Source organism: Pagrus pagrus, assembly GCF_965226575.1.
Source record: "Pagrus pagrus genome assembly, chromosome: 14".
Lineage (NCBI taxonomy): Eukaryota > Metazoa > Chordata > Actinopteri > Spariformes > Sparidae > Pagrus > Pagrus pagrus.
In genome coordinates this window covers 5,846,261-5,861,571 of record NC_140198.1, presented here as the reverse complement: position 1 = coordinate 5,861,571, position 15,311 = coordinate 5,846,261, and the positions used below count along the sequence as shown (strand labels likewise).

The following is a 15,311-nucleotide window of genomic DNA, read 5'->3' as shown; positions in this document are numbered from 1 at the left end:
GTCGACTGATTAACAGGTGGCAGTAATGCTCCAAGATATATGTGTCAACAAAGGCAAAGGTGAACAGTGCTAGCTGGTAAACATGGAGATAAACAAGCATCTGTACTTTTTGTATGGTGTGCTTGGTTGTTGGGCCGAAGAAACATGGTGCTGAAATTTCTCCTGAAGTAGACTTCATAGATGTTAGCATATCCTGAACTTTGCTCTGATGTCTTCGCAGAATCGAGTCCAGCGACCTTCCCCTGTTGGCCGCAGTGGCCAGCACTCACTCTCCCTACGTGGCTCAGATCCTGCTATGAGACTGTAAAGGCACCGAGGTCACGCGCAAGAGAGCTGCCCGAGGAAACCAGTCAGACGCGGGTGGTGCCACTTTGGCCCCAAAAACGGCCGTCCACGCTCCACAGCTGACCCCCCACCCCACCCCGACATGGTTCCCTGACCCGCGGGCCTGGGCTAAGTGGGATCTTTGCTCTGAGCCTGAGTAGTGCACGTCTTTACGGACCACAGCCAGCGCCTCCCCTCACCACACTGCTGCTGAATTTGTTGCAATGCTGATGTTGCACCACAGGGTGGAACTAGAGACCACGGTCCCACAGGCGGAGCGAGGCTCTGCGGACGACCCGAAGCATCCCTGAAACGACCTTCTCCTGTTGTTTGAATGTTTCTGGACTCTTTTTATTTCTGGACACAGAAGCCAAAGACTTTACTAATTTTTCCAGTTGAGAATGAAACTTTAAGATATCTTCAGTATAACAACAATGGATTTTGTTTCTTCTACTGCGTTTCTTTTTTTTTCTGTACAATCTTGAACCCGGTCGTACAAAGTGACGGATTTTAAAGGAAACAGACGGACACTTTTAAACTTTACTTTGAGGTAAATATCATCGAGAACAGTATCAATCTCTTGCCAATAATGTCATTTTGTTTATTTACATGTATTTGTTTACAAGCCAAATTTCCCTGAGATATCTCAATGACACCTTTTTCATTATTTTTTGTCAGATAGCGACGCACGCCTGACTTTAAAGCCTATTTTCTAGCCACGTGGGGGGGGCGATCGACGCTCTCTTTGATTTTTGGTTCAACAAACTGGTTTTGAAATGGCTAGAAATGGCTTTTGACATTCTTATCACAGGTACAGCACTACCTCAGATCTTCATATGGGCAGTAGATGACACACATTTACAGTCGGCCCATAGAAAACCCTGAGGTATCCTTTTTAAGCTCTTTTAATCAGAGGAATGTCAGCGTCAACCTGTGTGCAGACTCTATGCTGTGTTCTTTGGAAAAAAAAAAAAAAGGGAAGGCTGTTCAATTCCTTAGGATGGTCGTACACAACAAAAAAGGAAGAAAAAAAACACATTGTTGCTTCAGAATGTGATTAAAGAGGAGGAGGGGTCCCTTTCTACTGTGGAAAACTAAAACATGCATCACCTGCGTATATTTTAAAACAAAAATGCTGAAATATTTTCACACTTTTATAGCTTCCCCACACCTTTATACGATGTTTACGGCTTCGATGTTTGCTGCAGAGCGAGGAGGAGAGGAACACAGTCGGCCTTACGGTGGATTGAATGATGTGTCGGTTAACACTATTTTCAAACATGTTTGTACTCATGAAAACACACAAAAATACAAAATGAAAGTAGCACCGTTTTCTTCTTTTGTTTTTCTTTTTGATTTTTCCATGACGGATAAATGAGTTTGGTTGTGTTGTCATGTAACCAGGGTGCGATTTGCTGCTCTCAGAGCTTCTGTTTATGGATCATCTCCTGGGTATAAAGTGTAGCCTGCAGCTGCCTTATTTCATTCTTCTCATTATTGTTTTCGCCGTCATCGTTTGACAGCAATGAAAAACAAATGATCTGTTTTCTCTGTTTGATCGCAGATAAAACGGGTTGAGGATTTTTTTTAAAAATGCCCCAATGACTGACTGCATTATTTATAATAAACAGTCAAAAAGCAGAGAGGAACTCAATACAGTACTCTATAATTGTACTGTGCTTTTATCCCAGAGAATTAACCTCAATGGTGAGGAAGTTTAACTTTCCCGAACATGTGTGTTAGACCTTTTGGATCACAGTATGTCGAATGGCTTATATTGCCAGAAAAAGCAGGAATAACCCCGAGAACACCTTCTATCTATAAACTCAAATCGCACCCTGTATATGACCCGAGTCTTAATAGGGAGCATGAACGCATCACAGGCTTCTGGAGAGCTCATTTTGCTGGTAAAACTCGATATTCACGCGCTTGTTACTGTATTGAAGATGCTCCGCTGTATCAGCCTACATTTTGTACAACCCAGCCATTATGTTTAAAAAGGTATGAATTTATATATCTGCTCTATCTTCCCCTCCTCTTTGTACGATAAATAAATTATTCAGTCGCCCACGGTTATGTGTAACGATTCATGTAAACTGTACATACTCAGTTTATTTCCATGTATTTGTACAGAATGTCTTTTAAGAATTGTCTCTTCGAAAAATTATTTTTTTCCCAATTTTATGGGAATGTTGTGCAATAAAGATGCCGATGTTAAGAATTTATGTGTCTCTGGGAACGTTTTCTAGCAGAATTAAAGGAAAAAATCCTGGAAAGATATGTGAATATAAAATAATCGTTTTCCCAAAGCTGGAAACCAGAGATCCAAGAGCTGCAGTTCAGATCCAGGAGTTGATGAGGAGAGAAGGGAACAGTAAAAATTTGGTACTAAAAGTAGACGCACATGGTGTTAACACGTTTGTTTAATAGACACTATGAACGGGCTTTAAAGGGGAAATTCACCAAAAAAGGACATTTCAGTGATTATCTACTCACCTCCGTGCCAATGCAAAGTTTTGTAGTCCACAAATTATTTCTTATCTGGAGCTTTACAGCAAAACACTGTTGCAGCATTCTCCTAAACAACTGAATACGATGGGGACTTGTTTTAAAACAGCAAAAAACAACCAAAATAAACATAATATGGCTCCATACTTACCAAAGTCGTGTATGATAAAGTCATTGTGTCGTTTCCTTTGACCTTCCCTCCGTCGCTCAAATACTGGAAACAGCCGTCACCGTGTTGTTTAACCGCTCTGAGATAAAATGCAAACTAGCTTCTCTTCGGCCTCCATGTTGCTCCCACATTCAAACTAATTAGAAAAGATGTTATTTACACCCTTTTTAAGTCAAAATCTTTACTTTAGCTGCGAGGCTAAAAGCGTTAGCGTCTGAAGTGGGTTCACAAGCTTGACTGCGTGTCGAGGGAGTCGGCTAAATACGTCTTCTCAGATACATTGGGGATCTGGAGTACTCTGGAGCCTTGACTTGGAGCTGTATGGAGCCATTTTACGTTATTTAAGGTTGTTTTTTTTGCCATTTTCAACAAGTCCCCATCTGCTTCAGTTGTTCAGGAGAATGCTGCAACACTGCTTCGCTGTGAAGTTCTAGAAATGCTTCGAGGACCGCGAAACCTCACCCGAGGGTGGGCAGACAATGAGTGAATTGTCATTTTCGGATGAATTTACCCTTTAAATTGGCGGGTAATCTCCGTTAGAAGTGGTGTTTTTCTTATTTAACCTCCAGAAATCATCCATTATAATGTATCGCTTGCTTTAAAGCTGTTTCAAACAGAGTGGGAAAAGTAGTTCAGACTATACAAGAACAGCACTTTTGTTTGGATCGGTGGCAGAGTTCAACATCTGGATCACACATTTTACCACCTTTGAATTTACCCCCCTGAAACTGACTCCACCCGGCCTCCGTCAACGCAGCACAGGAGGAAAAAAAACCAAACGAGCACACACACACACACACACACACACACACACACCGCAGTTATGCAATAAAGGAAGGAGTGTCCCGGCTCAAAGCAAACACAGTGGCAGGCAGCTCATGTGAATGTGCCTGCTGTCAGTGGGAACATCGCTGTGATCAGACTCTCGACACCAGATCGCCTCGTTTCATCTGAGCGAAGCTGCGGCGAAACTGGATGTTTTTGCAGCCTAAAATAATTTAAAAAAGAGTCAGATTTAGCGCGAGACGTCCGATTTTAAACTACACGAAAAGACGTGGATGTCTTCAGAGAGCTGCAGCTGCTGCTCCTGCTCCTACACGGTAATCTGATTACTCCGCGGTTTGAGCAGCGATCTGACTTCACAAGTGTCAGGAGTCAGAGGGAGGATCTGTGCTGCATTCAGGGACTCAGCTCGAAGCTCGTACATTCGAGTTTTAAAAGTAGATTTTTTCTTTTTTAATGCCATCAAGGCTAACTTTTGAAAAATAAATTATTTACATGAAAAATAACTTACTAAGTAAGGTCACTAACTTTATGACTCTTCTCTTGTCTGTTGCCATTAACTTATTTAGCCTAACATGTTGTTTGGTGACATATTTCATTGTAAAAAAAGTACCCAAAGTCGTATTTAAAGGTGCACTATGTAGAAATTGTAATCATCTTCATTAAGTGATGTTTTTATGTTTAAACAAACGAAATAAACAAACTCTCTTTGTTTTTCATGATTGAATAAACTGAATAAACAAACTGACCTTAAAGGACAACCCAGTTTCATACTGTTTTATTTTGTTTACATTTGGCGGACCCCGCCACCTTTCTAGCTTCAAACAGTGTTCTGCTGCCTTCTGCCTTTCAAGCCGTTGGAACAGCCTGAATGATGGCTTGCATGTAGTGTCTTATAATTGTTATGTTTTTTTTTACTACATATTTACATAGATTTTTATTTACATTTTATTGTTGTTGTTGTTCTTATTATTTTATATTATTAAGGATGCACAATGTGGATATTTTTTCAGCCGATACGATAACCGATAATTACTCTCATGACCGATTATGATAAAACAACCGAAACCAACATTTTTATGCTTTTTCATGCACATGAGCGTAAGAAAGTGAGCAAAGATGTTTTATTTGATATTCTACAGCTGTGATGAGATTTCATGGTTAAACAACAGCTTGTTTGTTGTTCTTCTCTGTGCTCACAAAACAACTTTAAAGGTACATACCACCAATTACTATGTGTAGATGCTGCACTTGTTAAGTCAACAAAAGCAATTTGGATTTATATTAGAGAGATTTATCGTCTATAATTTCTTTATCTGCAGACAACCGATAATGTAAATCTTCCATTATCGAGTCGATAATTTATCTTTCTGATATATATCGCGCATCCCTATATACTATATTTAATAAACTTTAAAATCTTACTTTGCAATATTTCATTTGATTTCTTTGTTTTTATCTTCTATTCCTTATCTTTTATTCTTTTAACTATTTATTTTATTGCAATGTAGTCTCTGCACCTGTTTTTATACCTTGTTTTTTTCCCCGATCACTTGTAAAGCACTCTGAATTGCATTTTGATTTGTTTGAAACGCGCTTTATAAATAAAGTTCGATCGAGTGATTGATGATGTGCCCACCGCTGCTATAAATCGCCTCGTTTCCGACAGCCTCTGAACGCAGCCTCCTCTCTCCGGGCGGACAGATGTCGTCAACTCTCCGCACTCGGCTCCGGAGGAGGAGGGATCTAAAATCTGAACTCCTGGATCTGACGGACTCCAGCTAAACCGAGCTGGATATTTCCTTCTACCAAAGATGTACGGGATCCAACACGACATGTCCCGCAGACCCACCTTCCTGTCACACTCCACGAGTCTCCGCTGTTTTTCGGCCGCGCAGTGAGCGAAAGTGAAGTTTGCTTTCTCCCTCCTGGAGGAGACGGAGCTCCCCGCGTCGGTCTCCTTCTTTTTTTCATTTTTTTTGGGAATAAACTCCATCCATGCTCGGCGAGGCGAGGACAAGATCCGCGGGGATGTGAGTGAGTCCAGCCCGAAGAGCCGACGAGGAAAGTTGAGGTGGCCCGTGTAAAGACAGCGGTGTGGATTTTGAAGCCGAAGTTATGAAAATGACCGGAGCCATGGAAACTTCTTTCAAACTGGCTTTAAAGAAACCGCCCTCCCTGCGGACAGCAGAGGTAAACAAAACCAGCGTTCTTTTTAATTAGCATCGCCCTGCTAATGTTAGCTAATATCAAACTGTTGCTTCACCTCCACACTTGACCTGTGAGTGGGCTTTGAGTTAAACTAACTAAGCTGAAGTTACTTGTGGATCATTATTTAGCCGTTAATTGGGACTTTTCCCATACAGTCACATGCTAATTAGCACACAAGCGTTCACGACTTAATTGGCAGGATAAAGTCAGTTAGCATGTTGTTAGCATGTAGTTAGGCAACTCCAGTCTGACTTGTGCCCTGCAGGAGCAGCTGAGAGATCACACGGTGGAGGGCAGAGTGAAGGAAAAGCAGGACAAAATGTATCAGAGGCTTCATGTGGTACCCAAACTGTGGTGCAGGGACCCAACAGGGTCCTCTGACAGGATGTCAGGGGTCCCCCACCATTCAAATGGTGCTTTTATTATCTTAAAGGAACACTTCACCCAAAAATGGAAAACTCAGTCGTAATCTACTCTCTCTCACGTCGATGAATAGTTGTTGAAGTTTCCCAGTCCAAGACACATTTCTGGAGCTTCACAGCAAAAAAGCGTTGCAGCGTAGAGGGAAAAAAAAAAAGCAAATAATTTTTCGATCCCGCTTGAGTTGTGCCATGAACTACGCGTGTGATGTGTAGAAGATCACCATAAATCTGCTCATATTGACAACTGCAGTTAAGTTATGGGTTTTGCTGAGCGTTCAACGAGATGTCGTAGCTAAAAGCGGTAGCGTGCACCTCGTCTGAAGTGGTGGCACGAGCTCGACCGTGGCTTTCCATTGGCAGCGAAAAAGTGTTGCGCCGTTCTCCTAAAGTAGATTGGGACTTGTTTTAAAACATTAAAAAAAACAACCGTATACAGTGGCTCTGTACAGCTCGTCCGCCGTAGTCTCAGGAATCTCCCAAGATCACATATTGTTTTGAAAGGACGTTACATGCACCCCTTTTTAATTCAATGCTGCAACTCTGTTTTGTTGTGAAGCTCCAGAAATGTTTTGCAGACTACGAAACTTCATCCGACTTTCTGTAAGCGTCGAGGTGAGAACGACTGAGTTTTCGTTTTCGGTTGAACTTGCCCTTTAATTCAAGAGAGAAACTTCTGTGTGAGACAGAGGTTCAGTCCAAGAACTGGTGGGATCCGACTGCAGTCACAGCCTTGAAAACTATAGTTCCAGCTTCCCATCACCGGGCTTACGTCTGAGCCCAGGAGATAGTTTGTGTAAACGTTGGCTTGAACGAGGCCAGTTAAATATAATCACTGCTGCTTTCTCATCCCCTCCTCCTCCTCCTCCTCGTTCTCCTCCTCCTCCTCCTCCTCCTCTGCCTCCTCCCTACATGAAGCTGTGGAAACACAGCTGGCTTGTCATTGCTTTAGTTACGCTCACAGCCCAAAAATAGCTCACGCTGTCGTACTCCCTTCCATGTTCGGCTGCTGGTAATAGTTTTGAAGTGCAAGCAGTTTTCAAAGCGCTGTCAGAGTACAAAAATGTTTTTTTTTAAATCCAGCGAGCCTTCAGTTTTGCATGATGCTTTTGAAAAGGTCCCTTTTTATGGCTCTGATCCTCTATTTGTTTGTGTGCGTGGCAGGTAGAAAGCCTCTTTCACACCTTCATAGAGGGCTTTTGTGCACACTTGAACAAACCGTTCCAGCCGTGTTGGGTCCATGATAGGTAGCGCTTTGATAAAGTCACTAAATATAGTCTCCTCCGTCCTCTATTTTTCTGTTAACACTCTGTTCCTTTTTTCAAAATTTCTGAAACCAGAATAAATATTGCTGCGGTGAAGACAACACGGTGAAGTGTTCCCATGCAGTTGTTTATTATGTTTAGGGGTGGGTTGTGTATTTGTCCCAGTCCTCCACCTGAAATGCACACAAGCTTCCATCAGACATCCAAGTGTGGGTTTTAATGAGTCTGGACTCGTTCACCGGGGCAGAAGTCTGGCATCCAGACACAGATTCTCATTGGAGTATTGTCTACTAAGCTCAGGCTTATTAGTGATGAACCTGTGATGAGGGAGGAGGTGAAAGGATCATGAGTGTGCTTCTCAAACTGACGTCTGGATGTTACTATGAAACCACTGATGAAGTTAAAGACATTTGTGGTCTTTTTTTAGTACAAAGTGGAAAGTAGATGGGAGGATTTAAGCTGCTACTGTACTTCACATAGACTCAAATTGTTCTTAAGGTTGTCAAATGTCTGTTGAATGAGGTGCAGCAAGGAAGTGCTGCTAAACTCACCATCGTGTGAGGTTTTTGTCTTTTCATGGCGCTCACTCCAGATTATGGATGCAAAGTTTAAGCAATTTTCAAATGCATTAGGAGTTAAAATAACAGATTTATTAAACACCAAGTTATGTGAATGATAAAGTAAATAACACACAATAATGACTTTATTTTAATTGTAGAACTCCCATCTGTCGCTGTTCAGCAACTGGCCCAACAAAATCGAACCTGTATCGAGGCTACTAAATGACTAAAATGTAATAATATCAATTTGTGTAAAAACAACTTTTCTTTTCAAACTAGAGATTACTTGTGTTTTAATCAAATAAATATTTCACAGCAGTATTTTGTATTTAATTTTGATATATTTGATAAGCATGTATTTGTTACTTGTAGGCTGGTTGTCTGTTAATACATTTTTAATGGTCATTAATCGATAAATTATCCATCCAGACTCCAGATTATCCTTCCCTGCACATACTGTGGCAGTGAAAACCAACTGCCATTTGGCTCTGATGATTGATGAAACACAAAGCTGGCGCTCCTGGTCAGCAGCTACTGACTAAAAGGCTTTTATTTGTTGGATTTTGTCGGCACTATTTATTGTGGTTGCACCGTTTTCCTTTCCTGTGTAAACATGCCAGATTTGATTCTGCTTGAGTAGCCTTGTAGTTGAAGGGGAAACTCTGTGTTGGCGCCTGCATTGCCCACAATGCAACTTGGCCAGTGAGTCACATCACTTAAGGCAAGTTATCAGATTACAGGCAGCTTCCTCTGGAGCCACAAAAGGCTTCATACTCCTTTTTCACAAATGCAGTAGTACTCCCAAAGACCTGTAGACACATGCTGATGTGTAAAATTGGTGGAGCTACCCTTTAAGACAACAGGGGATGATATGTTGAAAAGTGTAGCATAAGTATGTTCCTCAAGCGTTCAAAACTAATAATCAGCATGGTCTTGATATGTTGATGACGGTTCTCAGTCATCCAGGTCATGGTAAATCTAAGCGCTGTATCGTAGTCAACTGGACTTGTTTCAGTTCCTTGAAGACGTTTCACCTCTCATCCCCTCCAGTTAGGACTGAGGAAGCCTCTTGGATGAGAGGTGAAACGTCTTCAAGGAACTGAAACAAGTCCAGTTGACTACGATACAGCACTTAGATATGGTCTTGATGGTTAGGAAAGAGAAAAAGTTGCACATAAACTCCTGCACACTGTCTAACTTGCGAAATTACATTTATTTGAGACGTTTCTGTACTAGACCTTCATCGGGCAAATAGTTTACTATTTACTTTCGAGACTTTCTGTCTTGCCCCTAGTGCAGAAAAGCCCCAAATACATGTAATTTTGCAAGTAGGACAGTGTGCAGGAGTTTGCTTGCAACTCTTGGTCTACTTGACCCTTCACTACGCACCTGTCTCATAAAATCGTGTGAAGTATTTTTTCTGTTTTGAAACAAAAATCACAAACATTTGCTCGTCCATGTGAGGAATTTGTTGCCGGTATTTGTCTCATTTGACAGTAAACCAAAACAAATATCTTTCAGCTGTGGACCGTTGACTGTTTTTTGATTGATGAATTCATCAGGAAAATAATCATTCGATACAGTCCTGTCGTTAACATACAACTATAAATATTGCAGTTAGTCAAACATAGTTTGGATTTTTGGTTAAATCAGGTGTATCGTTTGCAGAATTGTCTTTTAATGAAAGTCATCCTGGTGGAGACTGTCTGTCTGTTAAATGTCCTGCACAAGACGTGCTGTAGGTGCGTCTGTCTCCTGTGCAGATGCTTGGCTCAGTGGGTAATCTCCTTCTACCGCAGGTTTTATGCCTTGTCAACCTTTCCCAGTTTCTTGGGTTTTCCGTCCAGCTCTTCCCTCCCTGCCTACCTTTCTCGGTGCCATGCAGACAGACAACAAATCATGGCGGGTGATTTATGGCGGTTTCGGCTGCGCCCAGTACAGATCGGACATTTATGGGAATTCCAACCATCGCAAAGCCACAGGCTCCTCGGGGAAGGTGAGGGAGAGGAAAGGAAACACAGACTTAAGTGGCGACTTCTTGCCTTTTAAGCAAGCGGTGGAGCCGCCGCGAAGAGCACCGAGGAGGAGACGCAGACCAGTGTGTGGTCGATGCTGTCTTCTTGGAGTGCATGCAAAGAAACGTGTTACAAAAGAGGCTGTGTGTGTGTGTGTGTGTTTCAGGCAGAGAGGGTGGTTTGCTCAGTGCTGACGCAGCTTCACAGATTAAAGTTAAGGGATGGTGCTGGTGTGTTTTTAAAGTTGTTTTCCAATTACTAGCCCTGTCACAATAACTACTGTTCTCTGACGATATATTGTCCCAGAATAATAGACCATAATCTCACAAGCGGGCCATTCTCCTCTCACGTCACACTCGGGGTAAGAAGTTCAAATGCTGGGATAATGGTATGCTGCTATGTTTCAGGTTAGAAGTCTCACAATATCTGACAAACTGTTATCAGTGATAATTTGTCTGATTCCCTATTTTCACACGACTTGAAACCTGGAACACAGCAACATTCGACGTACCTGAATGTGACAGACGTGTGAACCTTACCTTCATGTTGAAGACAGGGTAACGGTATCTACATTTAGCTGTCAGGAAACGTCCCCCCTGCTATTATGGATATATTTAGTTATAGCTGGCTGAAAATCACAGGACTTCCCTGTTGTGATGACATTATTACTGTCATTTTAAGACCATTTATACCACGGATATAATGAATGTGAAACGAAGCTTAAATTATCCTAAATCAGGAAAACAAACAAACAATAAAACGATAGCATAGAGATGTCAGAGTTCGTTGTTTTTCTCTTGAGAGGTGTTTGACTCCCATTCATTCTTACTCTGAACAGCTGCCACACACCTGGCATATGCCCAGCAAGATGAGTCATCGTTTTTAGTGTGACACATAATTAAGTGTTCGTTAAACTGTCTCAACTTTATCGTAATTCCTCCGAGTCGTACGTACATGTGCACATGTTATTACAGTCGAATGGTCGATCATTTAAACCGGCATGAAGAAGGAAGAGCCTCGTGTTGACTTGGCTTAACCATAAATATTTGTGATGAGCAGGATTTGCAGTTTGGTGTTTTTGTAATTGCAGATACAAACCCAAACTCTGCATGACGTGCATGTTCCTCCTTTTTTAAATCCGAAATGGAGAAGTCAGTTTGAACGATACCTACACTGAGGTTAGAATGTGAAATCTGAAGCAATGTGGGTTTTAGGTGTTTCACTTTGGTGTTGACTGCATCAGGAAGTAGCTCACAGAGGACTGTGGGAAACAACAATAAATGGACCTGTGCATGTTTCGAGTGTTACAGGGACCTGTCTGTGTGTTTTTAAGATACTGATTTATAATTCATGTACACATCATAAAATCAGTCTGCTTCCTTTTCTCCTTCTTGCCGACATAACTTCAGCCGTCTCCAGTGTTGCCCAGGGCATCTTTTTGTTGTTGGTACAAGATTCTCCTACTGCTTTTACCTCACTGATACAAACAGTAGTGGAGAAATAAAGACACCGTACTACCTGACACTAGTGATTATCAACAGGTATTTTCTGATTGGTCACAGATACATTCCAGCGAAGTACAATAAAACACGACCAGCTGTAGCTGCTGACTGTGTGATAAACAAGGAGGTCGTCCTTCCATTGTTTAGATTATTTTAGACCAGAGTTCTTAAAATGAAATATTGACTAGTTCAATTGGGTTTATATTTATTGGGCTGTGATTGGAGGATATATCCCTCGAGAGTGTCCTATGTTTTTCCTGTGGTACTGTTGGCGCCACAGCATTAGCAACATGGCTACCGTTAGCAGCCTGGTTACAGTCCAAAGAAGGAAGCAACCGTAAAAAATCCAAGTTTGAGTAAAACACACCAGTTGTAATATGATCTAGAAAGAATGCCGGTTTTGAACCGTCTCAGGTCCTGGTGTTAAGGGGGGACACATATCATCGAGGGCACAATCTTTGACACAACACCGGCCCTCTCCATTGAGTGAATGCCCGTCTGTTTACTCTTGTTTTGCTCGGTTTCTACCACTCCTCCTCTTTGCCTTCTTTGCCTCTTTCATCAGCTGGATGCCTTTTCCACAGTTCTTCCAACGTTACCTGGGGATAGCCACCAGGGAAAACGATGCCTCTTCTTGTTTTCGTCTGGTGGAAAAATGGAGCACGTTGGCAGACCAAAAACATAATAAAAGCAAGACCTACTGTATAGGGAGCCAGTGTATACACGGATGGTTTCATTTTTCTACAGCCATTACACTGTGCAATCAGTATTACTTCAGTATGACAGTTGTCTTTTGCCAGTTTAAGTATGGTGGCTATTATCCATGTCAGGCTTATTAGTGCGCAGGACTTGATGGAGAGCTTTTTCCTGCTGTGCATAGGTGTTATCAGCTGTTGTAAAGAAATAGGTAGCCATGATCACAACAAAGACCCCCGCCCGTCTTCGGCTACTTGCTAGAGTAACCAGCGAGTTTGTTCGATGTGTAAATAGCTACTCCATTCAGACGAGCGCTCTCTTAAAATGTGAGCAAACATGCATGTTCACACACAGCCAAGGTGAAAACCAGTTAGACACCAGCGTCATCTTGACTGAGGCCTGAGGGCTCATCTTCGAAAGTATGTATAGGTTCAGCCTCACTGGGTCTTATTCAGGGGAGACACAGGTATTTATTGATCGGTCTGAAGATTGAGTTATTTGGATCTCTCTGCCTGTGGCTTATTGGCTGTGGTTGTATTTGGAAAAAGAGGTTATTTATCAAGATCATCGGTCGAAAATTTTACATTTTTGCTGTCAGAATATTCTGTATGTCATTTTTGCAGCTTGCAACTACTTGCCACGATTAAAAGTATATTAAATGATTGTTGCAACATGGTTTAAGAATTGTGTCACACTAGGGCTTTGTTGCTTTGCCTCGATTTCAACCTGACGACTAATTTGTTGAGGTTGATAACTAGAAATTGTGTTTTAAGAAGAGAAATTAACCTTGCAAACCTAAAGCGAAGTAGTCTTTTCAAAAAGCTCACACGACGTGCATTGTTGGTTCTATAGTGCTAAAAATCAAATTTCATGAAATGAGTTGTTATGAGAAGTAGTCAGAGGAATTTCTCAGCATTCGGTTTGTGTGTCAGTTTCTCACACTGTTGGCATGCTTGTGGGTTCGGCAGCTGTTGATATGAAACTGACGTGGTGACATTTCCTGTCACAGTGGCAGACTTGTAGCCACATTACACAGCTGATAATTGACCCGCTAGACTAGCATGTAATCAGAGCCGTGGAGGAAAATGAAAGGAATGGTTTGGGAGTGGTGGAACAGAAGTGATGGGAGACGGACGTAAGGTTACAGAGAGAGTGGCTGCCACACAGAAGCTCTCATAGTTAAGACAGATGTTCAGCTAAGATCTGGAAGAGGGGAAAGTGAGAGAGAGATACGAGCAGATAATAAAAAAAAAAATGGCTGAGAGATCATTGAGAGGAAAGATATGGATGTTTAAATTGAGAAAGCTGGAGAGTCAGCACGGGGAGAGAGCGATATAGCTCCATATAATCAAAAGCTGGCCTGAGAGAATGGGATGAGAGCAGCAGAGGTAGTTGGATACGAAGAAAAGTTCAAATGAAACTTGAGAGCTGGCCGAAGTATTAGAAAGTGGGAGTGAGAGGTTGTACGTATTTTATGAGGTGAAAGAGGACATTGTGAGTGAAGCTACAAAAAAATAAATTTTTACTAGTTCTCAGCTTCTTTTTTTTTTCATTCTGAAGCCATGGTCCATTTGCCAAAAGCAATGTGGACCTTGATAGCAGAGCTGTAAATAAAGTCCAGTCAGCATCTGGCACAGATTGGCACATTACAAGATGAGGTTTGTTTTGTTTATTTGTACAGATTAGATCTAATGCTCACAATCCAAAATCCAGTTTAACAAACATAAATTAGTGCCGCTGCTGAATCATTGGTCTGAAGGTCATATTATCTCTCGGGTATCCTGGTTGTTCTGCCGAACGGCGCATTAAAAACCAACTTAAAAAGACCTTGGCTGTAATGCAACTGTGCGCGCGATGTATTATTGAACAGGAGAGGTGGGTCACTCATTAACAGCCTTCAATGTCTCGTATCACGCACAAAAACATCCTGTTTTTTTGTTGTTTTTTTAATCCACCACGTGATAAGTTATTATTGTGCTGTTTCTCAGGCTTTCACCAGTGGAGAATTGGTGTCACAGATCTTTGAAACTAACAACCACAAACCATAGAGAGCAGAGACGACCGAGGACTCGCTCACAAAACTTGAGTCACTGCAGTTTGTTAGCGTCTGTCTGCCCTCCAGTCCACAGGCCCTTCGGCTTGTTAGGAGGGGCCTTTTTTATTGGCTCCACAAGGAGAGCTTTCAGTGCTACGGGTCAGGGGAAGGCTGTGTTTATTCACCCATTTAAACACACACACAAACACACTGTCTTACACCGGCTTCCTCCACTCTGTCTGTTTCACACACTGACTCCTCTGTATCCTTTTAATTTCGGGCTCTCTCTCAACCCTGCAGTTTGTTGGCACATTCGGGTTTGTTGATGTTGTCACTGGCCTGCCTGTGTGTGTGTGTGTGTGTGTGTGTGGCTGTGTGTAAAGTTGCTCCGCATTTACGTCATGCTGGATTTACTGAAACTTAAGTGTGAAAACTTGGCTTGGAGATGTTTGTAGATATGAAATGTGGCGACACAAACACACATCTACGTGTGTTGGCAGTACAAGGTGATGAAAATGACAACTATATGTTGAAGTAAATCAGGATTTTCACCTTAGACGTGGACTTTGAAACACCTTTAAAAAAAAAAAGCCCTGAAAACACATTTTCTCGTGCAGTGTCTTACTGTGAGTAATGAGGTTTGACGCAAACAATTTCCTGCCAACATTTTGGATATTTCTGCGTTTCTTTTTAACTGTGCTTTTCTCAATGATTTGAGCCAGATGAGTTTCTGTTACAGAGTAAAACCAATTTAAAGCCAAGTCGCAGGTGCACATCTAGTCCAAAGCACCACAACCAGAGCTTGAAAAGGCCACGTTCAGACC

At 41.9% G+C, this 15,311-nt stretch overlaps 2 protein-coding genes across 7 annotated transcripts in view; both read left to right on the top strand.

Annotated features, from left to right (window-relative positions):
- fnip1 (folliculin interacting protein 1) overlaps nucleotides 1–2,547 on the top strand; it is a 43,049-nt gene extending 40,502 nt beyond the window's left edge. For all 4 annotated transcript variants that reach the window (XM_084374317.1, XM_084374316.1, XM_084374314.1 and 1 more), the window contains one exon: nucleotides 221–2,547. In XM_084374317.1, coding sequence (XP_084230443.1) covers nucleotides 221–299 — 79 coding nt within the window. In that variant the 3' untranslated portion in view covers nucleotides 300–2,547. The remainder of the gene's footprint in view (nucleotides 1–220) is intronic.
- Nucleotides 2,548–5,450: 2,903 nt separating this feature from the next.
- Nucleotides 5,451–15,311, top strand: part of rapgef6 (Rap guanine nucleotide exchange factor (GEF) 6) — a 153,325-nt gene continuing 143,464 nt past the window's right edge. For 2 of the 3 annotated variants that reach the window (XM_084374416.1, XM_084374415.1), the window contains exon 1: nucleotides 5,452–5,977. In XM_084374416.1, coding sequence (XP_084230542.1) covers nucleotides 5,903–5,977 — 75 coding nt within the window. In that variant the 5' untranslated portion in view covers nucleotides 5,452–5,902. Of the gene's footprint in view, nucleotides 5,978–15,311 lie in introns of all 3 variants that reach the window. The other variant, XM_084374413.1, reaches the window with a different exon arrangement.